The sequence below is a fragment of the Ambystoma mexicanum genome, chromosome 9 (assembly GCF_040938575.1).
Source record: "Ambystoma mexicanum isolate Mex_15411 chromosome 9, UKY_AmexF1_1, whole genome shotgun sequence".
Classification (NCBI taxonomy): Eukaryota; Metazoa; Chordata; class Amphibia; order Caudata; family Ambystomatidae; genus Ambystoma; species Ambystoma mexicanum.
Genome location: NC_090931.1, coordinates 1,077,881,255 through 1,077,906,931, shown reverse-complemented (window position 1 = coordinate 1,077,906,931; position 25,677 = coordinate 1,077,881,255). Strand labels below are relative to the sequence as shown.

General features: G+C 46.5%; 1 protein-coding gene across 3 annotated transcripts in view; it reads right to left on the bottom strand.

The window, feature by feature from the left end:
- The window catches only part of ACVR1 (activin A receptor type 1), a 903,677-nt gene that overhangs the window by 479,373 nt on the left and 398,627 nt on the right, over positions 1 to 25,677 (bottom strand). For all 3 annotated transcript variants that reach the window (XM_069616402.1, XM_069616400.1, XM_069616401.1), the window contains one exon: positions 2,933 to 3,150. In XM_069616402.1, the coding sequence (XP_069472503.1) occupies positions 2,933 to 3,150 (218 nt within the window). The remainder of the gene's footprint in view (positions 1 to 2,932; positions 3,151 to 25,677) is intronic.

Here is a 25,677-nt window from a genome sequence, read left to right as displayed (position 1 = left end):
CAATGTTCGAACAGCAGCTGTGGTAGCGGTTCACCGGAAGTCCTTAAGCTAGTACTCACAGGTGAGTGATGTTTCTTCTTCTCTCGGTTTCCACAGATTGCAGCCCAGTTGAGATGCGGAGTACTGGATGGTGTTTTCTCAGGTAAAACAGAATAATCTTGTTCTTGTTGGCTTACAGGAAGATGCTGAAGAACAGGAGCTGGACACGGTGAGCGTCACGCTGCTGGTTGCAGAAGAACACAAATCGTGTTCTGCAGTCAGGGTGTGGTTTATATAGCCCAGGTAAAATAGTACCAGGGAAAGTAGTTCCAGGCCTGCAACACCCAAAACACTAGACCGCATGGCTTGGTTCTTAGAACTAGACTGTGTGGGTGCCTCCATGTTGGATTTAAAGGCCCATGTACATAAATGTGACCTAGTTTGAACAACCCTTCCTTCCTACATATGAGCCTGGTGCCAAAGGCGCCAGGACTGGCTCCAGGAGCCCTTTTGCAGTAGTTTTAAGGCACTCAGGGTTCTGGTGCAAGCCTGCTTGTGGCACAACTTGTGCCCCCTCACAGTGGTCATGACAGGGCAAGATGCTAAGGCTACCTCCTCCGAAGGATGGAGCCTATAACAAGCATAAATCTTTTTGTTAACATGCAGTCCAGAGTGTGGCTTATCCCAGACTTTGCGGACCTCGGCCAAAACGTCCTTCTGAAAGAACAAGCCGGTGCGCTCCCAATGCGACAAGGTGAACGCCACCGAAAGCACCCCTTGCTGCGGAGGGGGGTGCCTCAGGTACTGGAACATCCAGAAGAGTCATGTTCAGTACCCGGTCATGAAACGCCCTAACAGAGAGAGAGGCTGGTCATCGCCATCCTGATCCCCTTGCGTATCACCCAACGCGTCTGGGTCGACGTGTGTCATGTCTGGTTCCGCCGAAGACTTGTCAAATGGAGACAAGGGTGGTGTAGGCGGAATGGCTGGAGGTGGGCCAACTGGCAGAGGTGGGACAGCTGCGGGAACAACCGGTGCTGTGACAGGAACCGCCGGAACTGAACCGGGCCCTGGAGGACAGATTTCCTTAAAAAGACCTCCGAAATATTCCTTCATGGGGTCGGAATGCATTAACTTCTGGAATTTTCCGAAGAAGGCATCTTCTGTCGAAGGCTTAGACACTGTGGCAGGAGTAAGCCACTCCTGAGCAGAATAGCTCCAGCGCCGCAAAGGAGAGGGATGCCAATAGGGGCCTTCACCAGCTGGGTTGACGTATATCAAAGGTGCAGATGCCGCAGGGAGCGAGAACGCGTGTTGTAATGGCATCCGAGTGCTCCAATCATAAACTGGACGAAAGGGTGCATCAGAAAAACGCTGTTCACCCAAAAAGATGCATCCCAATGCCGATGGTGTAGGTGTAAGAGAAAAGTCCAAATGGCTGTCGCAGTTCGCGCGGGAACGGGCACAATTTTGTAAACGCCTGAGGAGAAATGCGTCACATGTGTGTGTGTGTGAGGCAGGAATCTCCATAGACCGGTCAGGGGTCTTGACTTTAGCCTTGACACAACGAACCTCGGCAGAGCCGGTATTGTGTGGCCTAGGATGTTTCTGTGACATGCTAGCAGCCAAATTAGCCTCTGAAAGAGGAACCTCGGCAACGCCTGTAACAGAGAAATTACGGTCAGCGACCTCACTCTGTGCCCCCTCAAAAGAACCGGTATCCCCACTACAGCGACACTAATGAGGAACACACCTCACCGACAAGACCTTAAGAGGGCTCTCAGTTCTGTCGGTCACCTTAGCCTCCAAAAGAGGAACCTCAGACCAGAGTCCGGTATCGGCTCCCTCATGAGGGGCATCAAACCTTGGTTCAGTACAGAAAACCTCAATAGAGGCCTCGGGGCATGCTCCGGTGTCAGTATGGGAAGCTCCAGACAAGGAGACCTCGAAGCTAGCTCCGGTATCCACCGCCTCAGTAGAACTGGTCCGTTGAATAGCCCCCACAGGAGGGGCCTCTGATTGCAATCCGGTGTGAGCAAGCCCCTTATGGAGACCCTGGGAGAAAACTCTGGTATTTTTCCTGGGCCTAGAAGGCACCTCAGGGGAAACCCCGGTGACAGAGCTTTTAAAGTCCCTCCCGGACCGGGAAGACCCAGGGAAGGAGTCGCCCGGTCGGGGTGCCCTCAAAATTAAAGAACTTACAGGGCGTCTCTTCTTCTCATCGATGAAACTCTGAAAATGCAGAGGAGGAACGTGCTGAAACACCTCCTCCCACCGGTCCAGACGACATTGAAGTGGCTGGACCTAAAGGGAATCGCAATAGAAGCACGAGTCCCACCTGTGGTCTGGACCCAAACACTCTAAACAAAGAAGATGGGGATCCGCCCTAGCGAAGCGTCGTTCGCAGGAAGAACAATTACGAAAATCTAACCGAAACGGCATAGACAGACTACCACGCGACCGCTAAACCGGAGCAGGAGCAAAGGACACTGGAAGGAAAAAATCTTCTAGAGATGCAAGTTCATCCAGTCCCGAAAAGGACTGATGGCCGATGCACTGGGCGGAGCTAAGGAAGGCAGTCTTACGGCCGCGTGCGGTACACCGTGTAAAAAGAGGACGACACATTTTTGAAAAATGTGATGCTTTTTACAAAGTGCTCCGGTCCCGTCCCAAAGGATGGAGGTATGTCACATAAGTATGGAGGAAAGGGGACGGGATGCAGGAATATACATTTTTACTATAGTTTCCTTCAGTCTAGACAATTCCAAAATAAAGAAACCTTTTAAATTGCAGATAAAAGCGTATGGGAAGTAGGCGTTTATCACAAACTCATCCTAACAAAAAAAAGTTGAAAATCATGTGTCTCGTTGGGCCGCCACAGTATGTGCGAGTGGTGCTTTTGTTCGGTTACGTTTCAGTTCATTAATGTATGCCACATACGAATATAACTTACGGCTAAAGTACTGTCTCCAACATTAGATGCAATGAGCCCATCTATAGTTCCATACTCGGCATCTCTAGCGTTGAGGCGCTCAATCTGGCGTTGTTGGATTTTTCGGAAGACGACAACAGCAACCGCCGAAAGAATTATCAGCACAATCACAGGAGCAAGAACAACAATGGCTAGGGTTTGCACACTGTAATTCAAAGCATCACCTTTCATTGGTTTCCCTTCAAAAACAAAAAAAAAACACTCAATTAAAAAAACCATTGAACATTGTACAATAATTATAATGGCTAAAAGAATATGACAGAGTAAGCATATTTTCAAAAATCTATGTGGCTAATGGCCAGATTACCCATCAGGGTCCTTTAATGAACCGACTGGTACAATAGATTAAGGTAAACTCCAGGTCGTTTGCAATATATGACTGTCCTCTTTGCACTCTGTGACAAACCAGAACAGTATTTGCCAGGTTCTGAAATGGTCAGGGCCACAACAAGCACAAGCATGTGCCTTGCTGCGCTTTACCTTAATGCAACGCTTTGACTCATTTCTTACGTCCAGTTCTACCTTTTTGGAATTATTCACGCAGCTCAACTTTAATAAATTGGACTCCCCTTAATAATCTGTCTGTTGTCAAACCGACCAAACATGGACATTTTCAAAATTAAGGAATTCTTAATTAACGTACATTGCGTTGTGGGCGGTGATATCACTTCCGTCCGTGAGACTGCAAGGTAGGCCACTATAAATGCATGCCATTACAAGTATCAAAAGTTAAAATGTCACCTGATGTAGATAATACCAGATGGCTTCCTGGGTAGAGCAGGCTCTCCCAGGAAGAGGTCGATGCAGGATACCCAGAGAGACTGCCAAGCCAGCACAACATTGGTGAAGACGGATTGCAGAGCTTACACCAAAAGGGACCCTTTGCTATTAGTAGCGCGACCCCACTGGGCATTCTCTTGGTGTCTGATCAAGTAGTGGGCATCATTCAAAAATCCTCTGCCAATTTCGTACAGCAATAGGACGCTGTCAATGCAAGCCAACCCAGGAAATGTGTGCCATTCTGATCCACCCTCTTTTTCCAGGTCCGTAGCTGTTTATTTTATGGGATGGGGGGGGGGGGGTTGACACTTGTTGCAGCATTCCACTTACCACCAAATCATGATATAGTTGAAGGGGGGGGGGGCGGGAGAGCCTTTGATTTTGTTTTTATTTTAAATAATGGAATATATACATTAAAAATTAAATATAACGTACATAGTGTGACAAAATTACTACTGCCTACTCAACCATGCGGTACTACTAAACCAGCAGGTATCCCAAACAAAGATAAAGCAGGCACAGTCCAAAAGATATACCTCCTTCACCTCATTTGGTAGTACACAGAGGGCACGTCATATCTTCTGGAGGGTGTGAGCTGATAAGACTAGCAACCCAAACAGCTTTAGTACAACAGTTAAACAAGAATTGGCAATGCCAACAGTTTGGGATGTTATGCAAGCATGGGAAAGGCACTTGTCAGGCACTGATGTAAATGTATTAACTGGCCACTGACAGTAGCAGGGGCAAAATGGGGTGAGTACCTGGGCATCTAATAGCAGTGACTTGCAAATGGCCAAAACGTACACGCGAGCCAAAACTGCTGGCTTTGCCAATGCTGGTTTTAAACAGGACTTCAGTTAAGGACACCGATAGTGCCAATAAATCGAGTGGCAGAAGGCAGATATGGTTAATACATTTGTATTACACCATTAGTGGGTTTGCAGCTCCAATTAAGTAATTAACTCTCAAAAGACTGCTTTGAAAAAATACTGGCAGGCATGTCGAGTGAAAAATGTGATGGTAAGACTTGAGTAAAGAGAGAGAGTTCCCATGAGGTGGTGTTTTGGGAGGGGCTGGAACTGGGTGGGACTGGCCATAGGGATTAGCATGGCTAATGGTAGTCAATGGGTGGGAAAATAACCAAAACCCACCTTCAACCTTTCTGTCCCTGCTCATATACCATTCCTCCCTATCTGTGCTCTAATGCAATAATTTTGGCTTGCGCCACCTAATAGCCCAAACTAAAAAATAAATGAATGCCCAACTTGCAGCTGCACCTCCTCAGGGGCATACTACCTTTTCTCACCTTTCCCCAGAACCTCAACATCTCCAGAGCCCTGGTTCTCTCTAGGCTGGACTACTGCAACAGCCTCCTTCTCAATCTACCTCTTTCCTCCCTTCGCCCCCTTCAACTAATGCTGAAAAGGCCTGCAAGACTTATCCTTGGCCTCAAGCCCAAGGACCACATCTCTCCAGCCCCAAAATCTCTCCACTGGCTCCCAGTGACTGCAAGGATCAAATTCAAGACCCTTTGCATCACCCACAAGGCTGTCTGGGACCCCTCTACATCCAGCTATCCCTCCCTAAATACCTCCCGGATAGAATCCTTCGGTACTGGCTCCAACTCTCTGCTGGTCAAACGTTTCTCCAAGCAGTGGGAGGTAGATCCCTCTCCTCGGCTGGGTTCTCCTTCTGGAAAGGCCTTCCTGCCCCCTTCAGACTTGAGCGGGGTTATCTTAAATTCCGGAAACTTCTCAAGACTTTTTCCTCCTCTTCCTTCCCTTTCCCCCTGCCATGCTAGTTCTTCTGCCACTGCGACTGGGGCCTGGTCCCTTCAGAGTAATACATGGACCAGACCAACCGCTACCAGTCCCCCCAGCAACCCTTGCCAGCACTTTCCTTCGGGCTCCATTACCCAATATAGAAATAACTCCAATTTGACCAATCTCTCTAGATGGCGGGGGAGGGGGGTGGGGGGGAATACTGGGGTATGAGATTGTCCCCGGATGGAGCATCATTCCAGATCTTAACCTATCACCTCTCAGAAAGAGACCACCAGACAGGCTAGCCCAACCTGGTCCTCCCTGTCCACTGCACTCACCCCCCCCTTCTCCCTCTTCCCCTTGGCGCCTTGCCCACTTAGCACTTTTCCCGCCCTCACCTTCTGTAACATGGCCAGCACCTCCTGCAGAAGCTGTGGTCCATGTTTTTGTCGCTGAATCGACGGAATACGAGGACACAAGCACTGGAGCTCCAAGGTGTGCCCCTGTCCGAGAGCGCCCAGCACCCATCTGTCTGTTGATATCTTTTCCCCCGTGTCGACAAACCTTTGACAGCTGGCCAGCATCCCACCGGGGTTCTTAGGTGGGGGCCAGAGGCCACAGCCAGTTCGGGCCTGCTTGGGGAGTCGGCGCTCTGTCCTGCGGGCGGCGGCGCCGCTGTCCTCTGCTGCCTTGAGAGAGACCCCTGTATGCTTGACAGGAGGAGCGTGGATGCTGTCGGTACAGTGTTTTACAACCTTTGGAGAATCTTCCTGGTTTTCCTCTGGAAGAGCGAAAGGACAGACGCTGCTGCAAAGTTCCCAAGGAGCGTGCCATCTCAGTGTCGGTCTTTATCACTTGCAAAGACTCATTGACTGCCTTTCCAAAGAGGTTCTCCCTGTCGATTGGCATATCCAGTACCTTTGTCTGAATGCCTGGGTGCAAGTTAGTTGCCTTCAACCAACCCCGATGATGCAGTCACACCCCCGTTCCCCATCTGGCGGAAACCAGTGTCCACAATGTCCACTGCCACCATGATGGTGTAATCCGAGGCCACTTCCCCTTGCTCAATGAGTTCCAGTGCCTCAACCTTCTTGTCTTGGGGCAGGAAGTCCAGAAAAGGACCCAACGTGAACCATAGTTCCCAGTCATATCAGGGCAAGATGACTAGCTGCCTTCATGGTAGAGGATGCCATATAAATTATTATCTTGCCCATAGCATCCAGCTTCTTCCCCTCCTGGTCCGGAGGGACGATGGCTGCCGACTGGTTCGCTGAGCGCTTCCTGGCGGCCGCCGAGACCACCGAGTTGGGTGAGGGCTGAGACCTTAAGCAATTGGGAGCCGAGTCTGGAACCCTGTATTTTTGCTCCAGCCTGCCTCGCTTGTCAGGGCGGTACTCAGGTTTTTCATTAGCACCAGGCCTTCCTCCCAGATGTCGTCCAGGAAGGGAACAGACATGGTCTTTATTCTCAACTCACGTTGTTGGTATAGGAAACCTTCTTTCTTGATCTCCTCGGGGGTTCCGAGGCCCTCGATTTGACGGAATGAAAGGATCAATCTTTGTCTGATGGGGAGTGCCTATGGGGCTCGTCCGCGTGCAGCGTCTTCCTGTCGGCTGTGATATAGTCATCCTAGTCGGTGGGCGTGTTAGCTGGGGCTGGGTCAAGGTCTGGGTCCAGGGCTCTGGGTGGGGTCTTTTTGCGATGAGGTGGTGGAGTCGTCGGATGATGGCGAGGACCAGTGCCCCCTTTGGCCTTTCTCTTTCGCAGAGGCGAGCTTAGCTTCAGAGGCTCCTGCATGTGTGTGCAGGGTCATTAGAATATCCAGATACACATGCCTAGGTCTAGGTGTCAACAGAGCCAGCAGTGTAGGGTCTGGGCTGACACGCCTCTTGAGATCAGGAGACCCCTCATTAACCATGTAGCAGAGGTCTTGCAGATCATTGTCCTTGTCGGTACTCGAATGGATCTGCTCTGGCCGATCTGGAACACCCTGCTGGTCGATCTACCAGGGGCGTTCCAACAGAGAGCCAGTCTCTCTCTCTCTTTCTCAGGAGGCTGCTCGGTCTGTGCAATCGCAGGTCCTTCCCCGACCCTGGAGTGGCCGCCACCTTCGTCCTGCTTCCGCAACCGTATCTCGCCTCGTGGGTAAGGACTCCAGTGGAGTGGTGCCACCTCCTTGGCGGACCCACTCTCCTTCAGCGCTATTGCAGTGGTCGTCATTGACTGTCGATAATTCGCTTGTCGCCACTTTGGTTGACGGTGCCACCGTCGCCTCAATTGACCTGGCATGCTGCGAGCTCTTCGCCAGCTTTGACGAGTCGTCTCCGGTCTTGTCCTTCGTCAGCTTATCCGCAAACACACAGAGTGTTGCTGGGTTTGGTGACTTCCTCTTTGAAGACTACCCTTTCATTGGTAGGCTCACCATAGAGGCTGATGGTGATGGCGATTGCCTTTTGCCCGACTCGGGACCTGCATCAACGGCGAACCCAACAGCACTTGCGTCATGGAGCTTGGCCTTCTCTTGGAGCCCAGGAGCGGGGAATCCTCAAAGTATCTTTACCTTCTCCAGGAGGGAGTTCACCTCCTCGGACTGGCCGCTCCTACATGAGGCTTGACTCTGCCCCTGACTGAGTCAGTGGCCTTGTTCGACTTGAGCTATGCCGACAGTCTGCTGAAGCAGCCTTTTTTGGTTTTCTTTGAGAAACCACAGCTCACCCTTCGACTTTCCTTCTTTGCTTCACTCATGGTTGAAAGGAACTCAAAACTTTGATGATCTGATGGTGGATGAAGATCTTCACCAGTAGCAGATCCCCGCTGCCAGCCTCTGTCCTTAATCGAAGCGAATTAACCAAAATTGGTCAAACTTCACACTATTTTGATAAAAAAACTGAAAAAACACTTTAGCTCAGAGAGTAACTTGAGGACTCCCGAAACTAAAGCGTGCAATAAAAATCTGAAGATGGCCACAAGTGGTGGAGCTGAGGTAGAAGACTGTCATTGCATGGAAGCAGAATGATCAAGAGGACGGTGATTGGTTTAGAGACGAAACACAGTTTTAAAGTGAAAGTGAATCTGTTTTTTCTTTTACCAAGGATTCCTAGCCTGACTTCAGTGAATATTAATGTAAATTTGAATCCTTGCCAGAACCCATGCTGGAGAACATAGGGTTGAAGTGTAAACCGGCAGTCATCCCATCACTCGATGCAGGAAAAGCATTGGACTGCGTCAAGTGGTCCTTCATGTTTGGCACGACGGAGACAATGGGCTTTGGGGATTCATTTCTACATAGGATACGGGCCAACTACAATAACCCAATAGTGCAGCTCCAAATCAATGGTCAACTGTCATAGCCCATTCGGCTCAGACAAGGTACCAAACAGGGCTGCCCCCGTACCCCACTTCTGTAAGCTATTCACCTAGAACCGTGTCTCACTAGAATTAGAACACAAGGGGCAATACAGGAATCACAGGAGTGTGGGGGGGCATAAGGCCTTCGCAGACATGCTCCTCACCCTTGCAGACCAGGAGCATTCCCTGAGACCAACGATATGGGAAATGGAGGCATTTGGGGAGGTGGCCGGACTGAAAGTCAACATGTTAATGTTAAAGGATATTTGTACCGCGCACTATCACCAACGGAGTGGTCCCCTGGTGCTCTGGCGGCTCTGAAAAGGGAAGGGGCAGGTGAATTAGTGGGAACGAGCGGGAAAAGTGCAAGAGAGCAGTGATGCACTTGTTGGCAGCTTCAGCCTGGTTAACACCGCTGGCTGGGCTTGGGGCGATTTCTGATCGGTAAGCGTCGTGTGCCGTTGTGCAAGTCTATGTGTGGATTGTTTTGCTGTTGCGGTGTAGTGAAGTTTGTGTGGTTTGTTGTGCTATAGGGTTGTGGTGGTGTTTGGTTAGAGTTTGAGAAGCGTATGCAGAGGGGTGAAATTGTTAGTGGGTTGGTTATTGGTATCGCTGTCTAGAAGTGATGTCCTACATTTCTATGTTCTTTCCAGCTGTGGTGCATGGATATCTCAGCATTTCTATCTAGATCCGGTACTGGCTAATATTCACACAGTCCTTTCTATATATGACGCCAGGCAATATTCAGACCTGTATCCAAATGTGGAACTGGCCCACCATCGAAATCCTGTCTATATGTGAAGCAAGCTAGTATTCACCTTGCTATCTAAATCTGGCCTTGATAGTATTACCAATGCAGTTTAGACAAGGCGATTGCTAACAATCGCTATTCTATCTAGATGTGGAACTGGCCGACATTCACAATCCTATCTAGTTGTGGTGCAGGCTATTGTTCACAATCTTGTCAAAGTGTGGCATATGTTAACATTCATAATTCTGTCTAGGTGTGGTACTTGCTATCATTCACGATTCTGTCTGGGTTTCGCAGAGGCCAATGTTCACAATTCTATATAAATTCTGAATTTGCTAGCCTTCCTCGTACTGACTAGGTGTGGCACTAACATTCACAATTCCATCCGAGCATGTCACTTGCTAACCTTCATAATCCTATTTAGATGCGACTTAGCTAATGTTTCACAATTCCATCTAGGTGTGGCACATGCTAACATTCACATTTCTATCTAGAAGCGATTCAGGCTAACATTCACAGTTCCATATACATTCCATCTAAGTGTGGCGCATGCTAAAATTCACATTTCTATCTAGATGCGGTTTATGCTAACATTCGCAATTCCATCTATATTCCATCTAAGATTGGGGTGTGTTGACATTTCTATCTAGATGCAACACGGGCCAATGTTCATGATTCCATCTTAGTGAGTCACATGCTAACATTCATAATCCTATCTGGATGCGACTGAAGCTACTGTTCTAAATTCCATCTAGGTGTGGCACATGCTAACAATCGTAATTCCATCTAGATGCGACTCAGGCTAATGTTTACAATTCCATCTAAGTGTGGCGCATGCCAACATTCACAATTCTAGGTGTGGTGCATGCCAACGGTCACAATTCTATCTAATGTGGTACTTACGAACCCTCAACAAATTCTATGTAAGTGTGGAACGTGCCAAGTTTACAATTCCATCTAAGGTGTGGCACATGCTAACATTCATAATCCTATCTAGATGTGACTCGGCTAATGTTCACAGTTCCATCTATATTCCATCTAATTGTGGAAGCATGCTAACATTTCAGTCTATCTAGATGCGACGCAGACTAATATTCACGATTCTATCTAAGAGTGGCACATGCTGATATTCATATTTCTATCTCGATGCGATTTAGGCTAACATTCACAATTCCATTTACATTCCATCTAAGTCGATCCAAGTGTGGCACGTGCTAACATTTACAATCCTATCTAGATGCAATGCAGGGCAATCTTCACAGTTCCCTCCAGGTGTGGCGCTAGTCAGCATTGGCAAGTAAGTTAGTGTGTAATGCAAGGCAACAATTTACAGTCCTGCAACAAATAGATTTAGGCTGGTGGTTACAAATCTCTAAGTATGCATGGTCTAAGTCTATGTCAGTCTACGTTATGGAAAGATAAGGTAGAGTGGTGGGGGCTTTCTGGAGTAGAGTAATTGCTCTACACCCCACCTATGCCACACTTACAGTTTTAGTTGGTGTCTGTTCACTGCTGGCTTCATTGGCTTCCCCTGCGGACACCTGCAAACACGTCTTGGAGCTGCCAATTAGGAGCCGCCCTTTGCCTCGAAGCCCTTAGACGAAGGGGCTGCTGGGCAGTGGGCTGCCTTGGGAGGTTCATTTTATGGAGGGGAGGGGCCAATCAGGGCGCGAGGGAGGGTTGGGAGGCGGGATTGGGCTGGCTGAGGTAGGAGACATTGGGAAGGTGGACAGGGGGCCGGGCACGCTAAGTAGACATTTTTGCTTTTCTAAAGCGTTGCAACTATGCAGGTGGCATCTGGGGCATGGCCCTGGGGTGCAACTCATCTCTCCTGCTCGGTTGATCACAGTCTGGGACGCTAGATTGAAGTGGCCACAGAGCGTGCAGGGAGCTGGCCGTTGATACACCGGTCAAGGTTTGGATATTTGGCTAATCAGGGGCTGGGTGTGGGAGGGAGAGTGGAACGAAGGAGTCGCGGGAATCCAGGGAAGCAGGCCAGGTCAGAAGCCGCAAAAAAGGGCTAAATAATCAGAACCATGACCCGAGGGGTCACTGGACTCACCTGCACACGTTCACGATGGAACAGAGCGTGCAGGGAGCCGGCCATGTATCCACCTGACAAGGTTTGTATATTTGGCCAATTGGGGGGCGGGTGTCGAGGCGGGAGGGAGGGTGGAACAAAGGAATTGCGGCATTCATTACAAAATCAGAAATTCAGAATCTCTCATTTACAGGGGACGACCCAAACGAGGGTGCAACAATGCATCTCGGTTCGGTGGGCGCTGCAAGGTGTTATCCTATATTACTTCCAACCAGTTCAGATTCCAAATCCCCCACTGTTTTTTCACTCACTGAACCAGATCCTCACAGTTTTTGTGTGGAACAATGCCCTGCGGGTCGCAGTCAAGACACTAATGACACCGCTACACAAGGGGGATTGGGGCTGCCAAATTTCCACATCAGCTCAGCTAAGGCTAATCAGGGATTGGTTTGTAGGAAACCTCAACAAAATAGGTGTCCACCTAGACCAAGCACTAGCAGGTATATCCCTGAGAAAAGCCCTATGACTGAACAAAGGGGACAGACCACAGAATATGCAGAAAAGCGCTATCACAAGATTGCTAGGAGACACATGGGTCAGGGCCGTAAACTTGCATGGTATAACATTTCCCACTCAGTTTACCCCACTCTTTTACAATTCCTAATTTTCCCTGGGAATGGTCCGGGGGGGGGGGGGGGGGGACATTCTCCAGCTGGAAGGCAGGGGGTTGCACCAAGATTGGGGACATGTTTGTGAGCCAAAAGATTAAAACATTTGAGCAATGTAAATTGGACCAGAGGTTAAGCGGAAGGGATAGGCTACAATACTTGCAGCTCAGACACTGGCTGCTAGCCCCTGGGAACAAGGTAGCCGCAACCAGACCCCTTCACCCAGTTCGAGAGAAATCTCCTCCAGCCCAGGCGACAAGAAGCTGGTCTCTACATTAATACAAGTTGCTGATGACTAGCATGCCCACCGCAACAAAGGCGTATACGGCCCGATGGGACCGGGTAGTTGGGGTGCCCACAGATCCAGAGGCTTGGGAACATTTGTGGCGGGATATTCCTAAGCTTGCAAGGGCCATGTAGATGAGAGAATTATGGTACAAGATCATGACTCAGTGCCACTATGCACCAGCGCAGTACACTCAATGGGCACAGGAACACCACAGGAGTGGGGGCGGAGGGGGGGGGATTGGGTTCATATATAGTGGACCAGTCTGAAACTGGCAGACTTTTGGAATATGGTGCAAATGTTTTGCAGCCAGATAAAGAGTGTGTCAGAGAATGCGTTCTCGGCCTGGGATCCCCTGAAGAAAGACAGGGGTGTTAATGATTTTAATCGGGCGTCACACACCGGACCAGGACCCTCGCCCTTAGCCTTGAATGTAGCGCTCAATTGGAATGCTTTTTCTTCATTTTCAGGAATTCAATTTGAGATGGCACACAACCTGTCTCACCCCCTTTTTCAAATAGCCGGGTCACAATGGACCATGAACCAGGCCAGTTGGTGGGAATACAATATTTTATTTCAAAATTCAAAGAAATCACACATTTTAATATTGGGCAGCAATCACCAATGGGGTAATAATTACAATGAAAACCACTAAAATACACTTGGTTAACCTTCTACATGAACATACCAAAAGCACAGATGAATAGGAGCACTTATCTTTGGATAGATAACACTTCAGTTAAGGTTTCCGCCTGCAATCCTCTCTCCAAATAGCAAACAATCAAAATCCGACCTTCCCTCACAAAATAAGAAGCAAAAACGGATTTTAAAGCCCTTTGCAATGGCATAAAATTACACTCGGAAATTGACAAATAATGAATGTGTGGTTAATCTATGAGGCAAATAGAATTTCTCACTATGGCAGGAATTTATAAAAACTGGCAATCACCAAGCAAGGTATCAGCAAAGGCATAAAGTTCATAAGCAAGCTGAAAATGAGAACACAATACAGCCGAAATCACACGTAGGAAAGTTGCATTTTACACGGAGACAGTTTTAAATGTCACAAACTGTTTCGATGAAAAACGGGTGAAATAATTGAAATCGGAATGCGGTTTTTGGGCTATGGGAGAGATTCACTTCTATATTATCCCTGTTTTGTGCAAGTAAGGTTGTAGCGGAAGAACTGTATGAGATTTGCAAGATGAAAGGAAGTTCGATTTTGGTCAAATCGAGCCGTGAAAGAGGGAAAAATCAGCTGAGAAAAAAGACAGGTTTTACTTTAACAATCTCGTTTAAAAAAGACACAGTACGATCCAAGGTTAATTTGCATCTTCCTTTCACCCCACGTTCAGGTCTATGTGGGAATTAATTTAAATTATTCCAAATATCGCTAAGGAGTTACAAGATGAGGTGGATGAAAGAATTGTGCTAACACTAGAAAAACAAGAACAAGATACACAGAGAATTCTAACAGTTTTGGACAAGTTACCAAGGCATGGTTAGGGTTGCTTAGAGAGTTAAACAAAGACCGAAAGGTCAAGATGAGGTAGGCTATGTGTTTCTATGGAATGGGGAAATACTCACAGTCCATGCTTCAGTTGGGATTTTAGGACAGTCAACCGGGTCTGGTCACTGCACGGCGGGCGCCCCTTACAGCAAACAGCTGGGCAATTCTGGTCACTGGATGGCACGGGTATGGCGGGCATGTAGTTAGTGGGAAACAAGCCAGTCTGGTCACAGGATGCTAAAGGTACTACAGCTTTCCCTGGTTAATGGGATTTTGGTGGGATTTTCTGGATCTAGGCCTTGCTGAGATAGGGTCAGAAATGCTTTGGCCTTGCAGTGGAATCTGGAAGGTTGAATGTAGAATATCAGGATACATGAGCGCTGGAAATTCACAAGAGAGAATGTGAGTGTGTGAGTGTGCATGTGTGTGAGAGCGAGTGTGTGAGAGCGAGTGTGTGAGAGCGAGTGTGTGAGAGCGAGTGTGCGTGTGTGAGTGTGCATGTGTGTGAGAGCGAGTGTGTGTGAGCGAGTGTGTGTGCGTCTCTTATTTATCAAGCGGGTGACTCATAGGATTTATTGGAGGGCAGAACTGAGCTAGACCTACCCCCAAGCACAGGTTAGGTCAATCAATGTCGGTTGCCTCCTCTAGGAGGCTACTCAGTTCATGGGGTTGTACTTTTATGATGTGCAAAGCTTTCCCACAGTCCTTTTTGCCAAAAATCAATCTTAACAAATTACATATTTGTACAGTTGTGGCACTTTAACAAATTACCTAGGCAGATTACATATTTCACACAGAGCAGTCCAATTCCCAGGTCTGTGCAACATTATTTCACCCTTCTAAGTGTTTTTCCTGATTTTTGGTGCAAAATATATTACTTAAAATTCTAAACTTTTGTGTACATGTGGTCCGAAGGCATCTTTCCATTAATTTTTAATGTTCCTTCATATGTCCAATCCCATGATTCACATTCTTCTGGTGTTTGTGTCCCATACATGCTATCGACAGCCACAATGTCTTCTTTGAAAGTCACGGAGATCACATTTCAACTGTACAACTTTTACATTTCAGCGCTGTCCGGTTACAGAATTAAGTCTTACAAGTTTATTCATCAAATAGTATTTTGAGTCAAATGAGGTTGCTTTTGTCCTCCAAATATGGCCATGTCTTTCCAGGCTACCCCCAAAGGTCAGTTAAGCTTTGGATTGTCATGGAGTTTTTCTTTGAATCTCCTTGGTTGAAGTTGCAGGGACGTGTGATTTCCTATTTCACACGTCAGTGTCCCAGAATCTATTGTCTCAGCCTGGAGCACAGACGCAAGTCTGATGAGCATGTGAAATGTGGCCTTCTGGTCCTATTCAAAGTTTCTCAAGACAGCAATTATCATACATGTGTCCCAAAAAGTTTATGGTGGCTCATTCTTTCAGGGGTTAGGCCACTCCTGTTGTCACCCAAATGCCCCTCGAGCCATAGCAGGAAACCTGTTTTGCAGCTTTCACTGTTCAGCCAATGCATTTATCTGTATATTTATTTGGTTTTCCCTGAATCAGGAAGCCAGGCTGTTGAAATCAAACATAAATGTTATAGTTTTAACCAAACCCCCTTGCGTTTCAAGGCAAGGACAAGTTTTTATTCAACATTGTACTTTTAAAACAGGCATTCTTTTTCTTTAGTTTGCAAAAGCCCATTTGACACTTGGTGAATGCTGCTAGGATTTCCCTTTCAAATTCGGGTTTTCTCTTCCATCTGACTGAAATAATATTGTTTTGCAGCCCTATTTATTTATTTATTGTGATATAGTTTAAACTTTACACAAAACCTTTAGAATAACAAATTAATACTACATAGTCCGAATACACATACACAAAATCATAACATAAAAATAAAAAAATCCATCTTCATAAAATCAAATGTACAACTCACAGTTATCTATGCAATATTAGAATGCAATTACTTGATCATTAAATTAAAGTGTTATGCCCAAACTAACTTCAACTCTCAACCAGATGGTATATAAGGCCGTCAACAGGCGAATGCTATTGGAATTGATACAATGGTGCCAAAAAGGTCGTCCTTAATATGCTTATTATCATGGATGTAACTGTCCAAAAGGGGATTAAATGTACTAGCCATTTCGGGGCATTCAGTCAGAAGGTGCTTTGCCGTTTCCAGCTGATCTTGTGCTTTACATAGGCGGCATATTCGCAGTTTGACAGCGATCTTATCTTTTCTTCCCGTGATCATAATCGTGGGTAATTGCTCCAATCTGAGGAATAAGATGAACCGTCTGAGTCTGGCTGATGGGCAGATGTTCAAATATCTCTGCAGTTTCTTAAACCCGTACAGTCTGTATTGCACGAATTAATGGTTTCTCAAGCTCCTTTGTACTTCTTCTGAATAACCACCGTCCCTTGATTGTCAACCTATTTCATGGAACAGTTTAGCCATCTGATCAATAGTTGTGCAAACCGAATTCTCCCTAGCCATTTCCTTATGGACAGCTGTTAACAATCCATTACTAGAATCTCAAGTCATTTTTAGGTATAATGAGGCCCGCTTCTTCATACTAATGCCTTTAGAGAAATCGAGCCCAATTCTAGTCTAATAATGGCCATTGGTATGCAGCGAGGTAGGCCAAGAATACAGTGCCAAAATCTTCCTTCGATCACCTGCAGCCACTTTAGATCAATTTCCAAAAGGGCTTCCAGCCCGTATATTATGGCCGGAGAAAAGGCTTGTATATAAAGCTGGCGAGTGCCCCACATTGTGAAACCACACTGTTTAACAGTGACCCTGTAGAACAGGGCAGTCAGATGCGCCACTCTAATGGTACGCGTTTGTTTACAGGCCACAGTCACCAGTGACTTCAAAATCAATAACCAGATATCGATATTGGGGAACGTAGGAGATAATTCACCAGGCCTACCGTAAGTAGTACATGGGATACTTTCTTATTTGTGAATCTCATAACCTTCGTTTTCCCTAAATTAATGCTAAGGCCATTCACCTCTGCGTACTCCCACAGTGCAGCCGCTGATCTATGTATCCCACTGATGGTATAATCGAAGTTCACCAGGTCGTCAGCGTACGCTAATACGGGGCAGGTGGCTTTGCCAATTTTAGGGGGGCAGTTGCTTACAGCCGATATTGCTTCAGGAATGTCATACACATACAAATTGTAGATTAGAGGTTCTGTGACACAGCCTTGTTTAACTCGCCCGTTTTGTGCAACCTTAGCAGTTGTGTGTCCCTCCTGGTCTAATTTCAGTTTAAAAGAGTTATTTTGATGTAGGAGTCTTAAGTAATATAGTAAACCTTCCAGACAGCCAATTAATTTCAATTTCCACCACAAGCGGCTTCTAGGGAGGAATCAAAAGCTGCTCTGAAGTCTATATATAAGGCATACAGTGGGGCAGCCCCCCCCTCTTAGTGCTCTAGATAGTAAAATGTCCATGATCATGATGTTATGGGAGGTGGAGTACCCGTGTCTAAACCCGCTTTGAAATTTGGACAATACACCAGAACCCTCTACCCATAATTGTAGCTCTTTTAGCAGAAGTGAGGCAAATATCTTCCCCGTGGCATCTAACATTGAGAGCAATCTATAGTTGCTAGGGTCGAGTCTATTTCCCTTTTTAAACACGGGGATTAATATTGCAGTTTGCCATGAACGGGGTATTTTACCAGATTTTAAGATCTTCTCAAATAATATCCCCAGCAGGCTGGCCCAAAACTCGGGGTGCGATTTAATAACAATGTTGGACAGTCCATTAGGGCCCGGTGCACGTGAGGATTTTATCTCTTTAATTTTATTCAAGTTCATGTGATATATCAATCGGAGCTACTAGTGGGGGACTGTCCAATACTGTTAGTTTATCGTCCTCTGCATTCCGATTTTCCAGGAATTTTACCCACACTCTGGCTTCAACGGGGTTGGTTAGTGCCCCATTCTGAACACCTCGCACCTCGCCCAGAAGGGACCATATATTATGTGTCTTTCCTTCACATATGGTCTTCACCACTCTTTGCCAGGCGAATAATGTGTCCACCCTTCTTTTCGCTTTAATGGCCGCTCTATATCTGTTTTTAATCCCCCTGACTTTTACATAATATCTCTCCCCAGGGCCCATATCTTTCTTGGCCTTACGGAGCTCAGCTCTGAGGTTCCTTTTCATATCTCTGATCATTTTGTCATAGGGCAATTTTTTCCCCTCAGGTCTCATCATTGACCCCACAGGTGTTGCTGCGTGCTTTCCTGCGAAAGCATGGATCCCATCCTCTATACAGTCAATTGACAGCTCTGTAAAGTTGGGGAGCTTGCTGTAATCTGCCACCCCCAGAGTTTCAATGGCGAGGGTTATGTTTTTGTCCGACCAAAAAATCCTGGTACCCGCTTTATTGGTTTTTACCATACCTATGTTATTAGGCAAGGACTGCTCTCTGGGAATACTGATCTCACATTTCAAGGCAGCATGGTCACTCCATTCATTGGGGATCACTATCATGTCCACCACCTGTTGTTGGATCCTACGGCATGCAAATACATAGCCCAACGTGCTATACAAGCTACCATTTGACCATGTATGATGCCCAGGATGATCACTAGTTGTTCTGCCGTTAAGCATTTCCATATCCCAGGACTCAAACAAATATTCCCATGCTCCACCCTCAAGATCTTTTTTGTTATGAGCCATGACTCCCCTATATTTTAATCTAGGGTTCTGCATTTTACACTCATGCCCTGACATATGACAGTTAAAGTCTCCAACAACAATTATTCCTGTTTCACTAGATATAGACAGCCAATTCGCCTGGAGAGTCTTGCAATTGTTCGCTTAGTTTCGCCCCGGGTGGATTATATATGCTCACCAACAAAAATGAGCCCTTGGGGTCCTTGCAGTAAAGAATCACTTCGACTGCTATCATATTGCTTTCAAGGTTGCAGTCAATCTGTCTCGAACCCAATGCATTAACCACCCCTATGGTTAATCCACCATACGGCCTGTCTTTTTCACCTCTTGGCTGCCGAATGGTATAACACATAACCATCTAGTATTAGGGGTTCGATAGCCCATGTCTCTTGTAAGCAGAAGCAACTATATTTGTCGAGTAACTTTGTGGAGCCCTCCGATGATAGGAGATGGGCAAAGCCTCGACAGTTCCAGGATAGTATGGTTAGATCTCATTGTTTGGATAGAATCTCGGGAAGTGCATCTACTAACCATTTTAGCACTTGTTGAACTTCTGATGCATCAACCTTCTATCCCGTTGGTGAGTTTGAGCAATCTACTGTTACCAAAGGAATGTCTGCTTCTTCCATTGGGCAGTTCGGATCAATTTCATTTAGATCGGCGTCCACTTCAACACCCACTGATTTTAATTCCTCTTAATAATTCAGCTGGAACTGACAATGTAGCGCAGATACTTTGGGGTTTGGGCCTTTCAAGGGTTCCACAAATTGAAAGTCGTCAGATTTAAGGACCCGCAGTTGTGGAACAGAGTCTAATCTCGTTAAGAGTTCAGAGCGCAATAGCCATTTATTGTCCTTGCTATGATATAAATTCTTAATCAGACATCCAAGACTTCCTCTCACCTCCCCTTTATTTTCCATGATGACAGCTACTTTGGTTCCTGGATTTTCCAGCTCTGTAGGTAATTTTAATTCCTTGCCAATATTGGTGGCCTCTATGTTGCACACCCCCTCGAACTGCGCGATCTCTATCTCTTCTTCCAGCTCCTTTTCAACAGCTTGTATGGGTAGCAGCCAGCTGGTACGGTATCCCTCGCTAGCTGCCTTCCTTTTCTTGGCTCTTGCTAATCTTTTCCTGCTCTTTTTGGTGGGCAATCCTGTCGCGCCATGCTCTGACGTCGGGAGTATCGTGGTACTGGCTCTTTTGCCCTTTCCAGCCTTTCTTGCTAATCTCTGCTGTTTTCTTGAAAAGAATGGATCAGGGCTGCCCACATCCTGGTCAATCTCCAAGTTTTGTTGCTCTTCAGTTTCATTAGCAATGTGGATGGCTTCAGAGAGATTTGCTTCTGCCTCGTCTACTGGTGTCAATCTCCCTTTATTTTCCATGGAAAGTGCCTCAGTATTGGCCAGTATTCGCCCTGACATCTTACTCAAATTGTAGTGATGCTACTGATGCCTGGATCTCCGCTATTTCTGCTGCCCCTGGGTAGGACTTATCCAAGCACTCTATTTCAACTTCGGGAACATCCTCCATTGAGACCATTGCTAGGTTTGGTGAGAATGATAATCTGTCCAAACCTCCTCCCACAGTAGATGTCCCTGGAGGTGTGGTCATCAATCTGTCTACCTGTATTCCACTGTTGTTGCTTGGCCTTGTTTCGGGGTGTGGTGTCATGCTTCTTTGGATATTTAGGCATAGATCTAGTAATGAATTGTTATCAATGTCTTCAAAATTTAACGAGCTTAGAGCGTCATTTTCGCAGTGAGCAGGTGAGTCTTCCACAATAGTGGTGGAATTTATTTCACGAGGTGGGTTTAGTGGAAAAAATGTGGTAATCACACCTTGGTTTGCAGGGGACGTTTTCCTTGCTTTCTTTTTGGGCCTGGTTTTTTCCATTTCACCTTCCTTATTAACAAGGCTCCGGTTTGTTGTTGTCACCTTGATTTTTCTTAAATTATATATGGTTTGATTCCGTTCTTTTCCTAATTGCATTGGATCAACAAATTGATAGTCCCCTTATGGTAAGCCAATTCAATTTCCTAGGCATTTCGCATCCTACAGGCTGTCAATCTCAGTTGACTGAGTTCTGTTCACAATGCACAGTTTACCAGGACCCGTTTCCAGTCCGCATCATGATCAAAGGCACAGGGCCCGCCGTCTCCTAATAGTATTGAGGCAACTGCTGATTCCGTACCCGTGTAGATTGAGTCCTTCTATATGTCAGGTACCCTCTGCTTCGGTTCACAATTTACTCTGCAGTCCTGCCCAAGGGAGTCTTAGAGTCTCCCCAACTTTTCAACAGGGTCACCAGTCGCTCACTTGGTGTGGTCCCAGTGGTCACCGATAGGGCAGGGCAAGGCAGAGTTAGAATGAGCCGTCCTAGATATCACTTTAGAATATTCACTTGCACTCCCCCAAAAGGTAAGTTCCACACCCGCGCCAGCCTCTTGTCACTAAGTATCAAGAGGGTGGGGGGGACGGGGGGGAACTAGGGAGGGGTGATAGAGGGAAGGCAAGAGGGAGAAAAAAGGGGAGAAGGAGGGAAGGGTAAGGGGAGGGAGAGGTAGAGAAGGGCCTCTGTTGTTAGTGCAATAAAAAAAAGATGCTGATCAGAGTCGAGCTCCACTCCCTGGCTCCCAGGCTGTCTCCAGGTCGCTGCGGCTCCACACTCAAGCCCAAGCAGCGAGGCCCAGGAGCCCGGGAGCAAGCCCTTACCTCTCTCTACGAGGTCCACACCTGGCCTCTTCCTCCAGCTCGCAGACTCTGTTCTCCCACTAGTCCTCGGACCCTTTGGAGCTCTTCCCTGATCCTTTGCCCAAAAGCACGCAATGCAAACAGGGCATAGACAAGATGTAAATACTGAGTCTCGTTCTACCTTCGCTCGTTCTGCCGTCGCTCTTCCTGCCGTTTGCAGTCTCTCGTCTCAAGCTGTAGGGGCTGAAGAAAGGACCCTACACACAGCACGCAGAGCACGCAAGACACGGGTCGTCAAGCTGCACTGTACGAATCGTTTAGGATCGCTACAGCCGCTTCCGACAACCACCGACAACCTGCAGCCCTATTCAGTTTCTTTTATACAGCAGTTTGTTCAAGCCACAAATTCACTGAAATTGACATATGCCCATAGAGCTAGGATTTCTTTGAAGTCTTCAAAAGATAAGCGTTTTCCCGTGCGGCTGAATGTAAAGTTTCTGGTGACTTCCCATGTCAGGCCTAATATTGCCTTTCATTCAGTAATAATGCTCTCTTCTGCTAGGACACAATCTGGATATGGATGGACCTGGCAGGACCTTATTGAAAAAAAAACAATGATGTGGAATAGATGAATAGCGTCAGGGCAGCATCCTTTTCAGTGTAAAATATTCCTTTTTCAATGGGAACTTTTTGCAGGCAGCAGAGCAACGCTGCTTTTCAATTCGCTTCTTTTGGTGCACAAAAGAACACACGCTGGCGGCCTTTCTCAGTGTGTTCTCTGTTACAACTTGCCCAATAGTTGTTTGGCAAGATGTTGCAGACATCATTTTGTAGTTACAAAATGCAGTTTTGGATGCGGGGCAATGGGGCTCCAACGAGCCAGTGCAGCCATTTTGCGGTTTATTGCTGAGGTGCATTTTGATCATGAATGGGAATTCTGCTGAGTGGGTCAATGTAGCCCAGAGGCCTACACCCAGGAGGAAGGCATATGCAATCCTCAATCAGCAGCACTTTTGGTCATAGCACAACACTTGAGAGAGACCCCCCTCACTCCCAAGTGAGCAGGACTGGCTCATAAAAGTCTGGAACTTTACAGCGCTGGAATAGATGACCTACTCACTGCAAGGAAAGAAGGCGAAGCTCTCATTGGACTGGGAGCAGGTTCTATCATTTCTGCATGACGATTTATATAGAATCCTATTGCCTGCAGAAACTGCGAATACTGGGCATCCACTGCCCACCTCTGCATGCCTAAAAGACTCACAGAGGGGTTGGTGGGGGGGTGGGGGGATATAAGGTTTGTTTTATTGTTTGTTGTTTTATTCACAAATGCTAAAAAGTTAAAAGTTGGGTAAGTAACTAATGGTGGAGGACTATGCTTTTTGTATGGTAACCTTATGAATTGTAGTTATGTTATTAAGACATTCTGAAGGATCTTATTTTAAGGTAATATGGGTTTATATCAGCTGTTTAGGATCTTAGTAGGTTAAGGTGCAATGGTAATTACATTTTTTAGGAATAATGTGTGTGATAATTTATCTTTGTGTAAAGTGGGCTAATACTGACAGCTGAATTAAAATCATGTGAATATTTTATATGTGATGTTTTGTACACTGGCGTTTATACTATTAATTGCATTGTCAAGTTATGATACTATGTTTGAAAGGTTGACTGTTCAACTAAACCACAATTAAAATGAATGATTCTTGTTCTCATCCTCGGGACCTGGGCTGACATTTCCCTTTTCCCAAGGCAACAGGTTTTCAACTCTTCTCTCCCACTTTGGGTATTTCAAGTAGCTTTGCTCTGTGTAAACATGTTTCTCGTTCTCTAAAGGCAGCCCTTAACTTTTTGCCGGCTTTTTGCTACCCGACTTAGTTTTTGCTAACAGCAAAATATCTACAGAGGACTGAGCATTTGAGAGCGGGGGACACTGTGTGCATGAGTGGAGAGGCAGTGAGTGCACGAGAGCAGGCTAGAGTGCCCAGAGACATTCTCCATATCCTACCTAGAAACAGAGTAGGTGGAGGGGAAGCTGTGCTAAATGTTTGTGCTGGAAGCTTGCACTTATTACCAAAACTCTTTAAAGTGTAAGCTCTGCCAATTCCTCTGAAGAGTGATCCTGCATTTGGCTCTTCCACCCTGGATCCTCCTACATGGACACTGGTGTACAGTATTGAGCTTCTGGGTCATTTATCCAACTGGTATAGAAGTGTGTGCCATTGCTGGAACCCCAAACTGTACTTTCCGTGCCATTCAGAAATGTCAGCTCTATAATGGGACTACTTGGGCCGGACTACCGAAGCAGTCCATCATAGGATTTACCAATGTAGTCTGTGTCAGTTACTTTACAACACCCCTATCCATTCCAGAGAATGAAGTCTGACTTCAAAATTACAGCTCCATCTGTGGACTTCAAGAGTCACGTGATGCAAACTCTTTCCTAACTACAGGTTTGTTTTTTCAAGCTCCTCAGCAGAGGACAGCTGAAATAACTCAAATACTAGGATGTCAACCCATGCCTTAGTTTCTCATATGGATTTCCATTTAGGGACTGAAAACAGTAGGCAATCCAACTCCTACAGATACTCAAGTCCATTCTGTGGGCACTTTGATATTGGCTCTGGAGCTGGGGTAAACACTATTGCAGGAATGAATAATTCAAACAAAAATTAATCTGGTCATGACAAAACCACTGCACAGGCACTACATTTTTACAAATAAAACCTTTTTCAAAGAAATTCTGAAACCCTGAAACACAACACTGGAACAAAAACTATCTGGCCACAAACACAATAATGGAACATTATGTTCCTGACTAAAAAACGATCTAAATTGCATTTCATGACAGACTGCCTAAAATGTTCATATTACTTAACGACAGGAATATCCTCTGATTTGCCCCTAACTTTCAAAGAACCTTACCCCTAACCAACTTAGGCAATATAAACAAATGCGACCAACCAAGTAAATCCCCCAGGCAACTGCACCAAGGAGGAAAGTAAATCATCCAAGGAATCCTACAAAGGTTCGGACCCACCACCAAATTCCATAGACATACCTACTATACCAGTCATTACTGTGGCTATCGGTTTCAACCGCAGCAAACCTTCACAGGCTCCCCCACCCAAACAACCAGAACAAGTTACTTACCAAACTGGTAACATTCTTTCAATTGGATGTTCCTCCAACGTATTCCACATCTTTAACATGTAATGTCCACAGCGGTGTACTTCGGAAACTATTTTCGGCAGAGGGTGTCCTGCGTCGATGGCGTCGGTCCGATGTCCCTCGAGGGCCTCCGTCGAGGACGAAGTCACCGGATGTTATATATAGGACGCACGGCGCCCATAGCCACAGTTGCTGTTTCCCCCTCCCCCCCCATAGCATGTGACATGCCCGTATAACAAGCCTGCTGGACTGCACATAGCCTTGAGGGAACGTAAGCTGCAACAGCACAAGAAATTCTCAGAGGGGTAGGCTGGGAGGGCGATGTGGAATACGTTCGAGGAACATCCAATCGAAAGAACGTTACCAGTTTGGTAAGTAACTTGGTCTTTGAATGGATTGTGTCCTCCAACGTATTCCACATCTTTGACAGACTCCCAAAGCAATACCAGAAAATGGAGGAGGGAAAGAATTTGCAACACCCAATTAGATGGCGGAATAAAGAACCGTTTTACCAAAGGCCACATCCTGACCTGGGAGCGTATCCAGGGAGTAATGTTTGGCAGAAGTGTGGAGAGAAGCCCATGTGGCTGCATCACAAATATTCTTAATAGGAACTCCCCGCTGCAGTGCAGTGGAAGTAGCCACACCCCTAAGTGGAATGGGCTCGCAAACCGTCCGGAGGGCCCTTAGCCGCCAATCAGTAACATTCAGAAATGGTGAGGATAATCCACCTGGACAAGGTCTGTTTGGAAACAGCCTGGGCCAAACGGTGTACAGCATACCCCACAAAGAGTTTATTGTCCACTCTGACCCTGGACATCCTAGAAATATAAAAGCTCAGAGCTCTCCTAGGGTCCAATCTATGGAGCCGCTCTTCTGCCTTGCCAGGATACGGAGGACGATAAAAAGAAGGAATAACCACCTTCTGACTTAAATGAAATTCAGATATTACCTTTGGTAGAAAGGAAGGACGTACCCTCAATACAACCCTATCCTTGTGAAA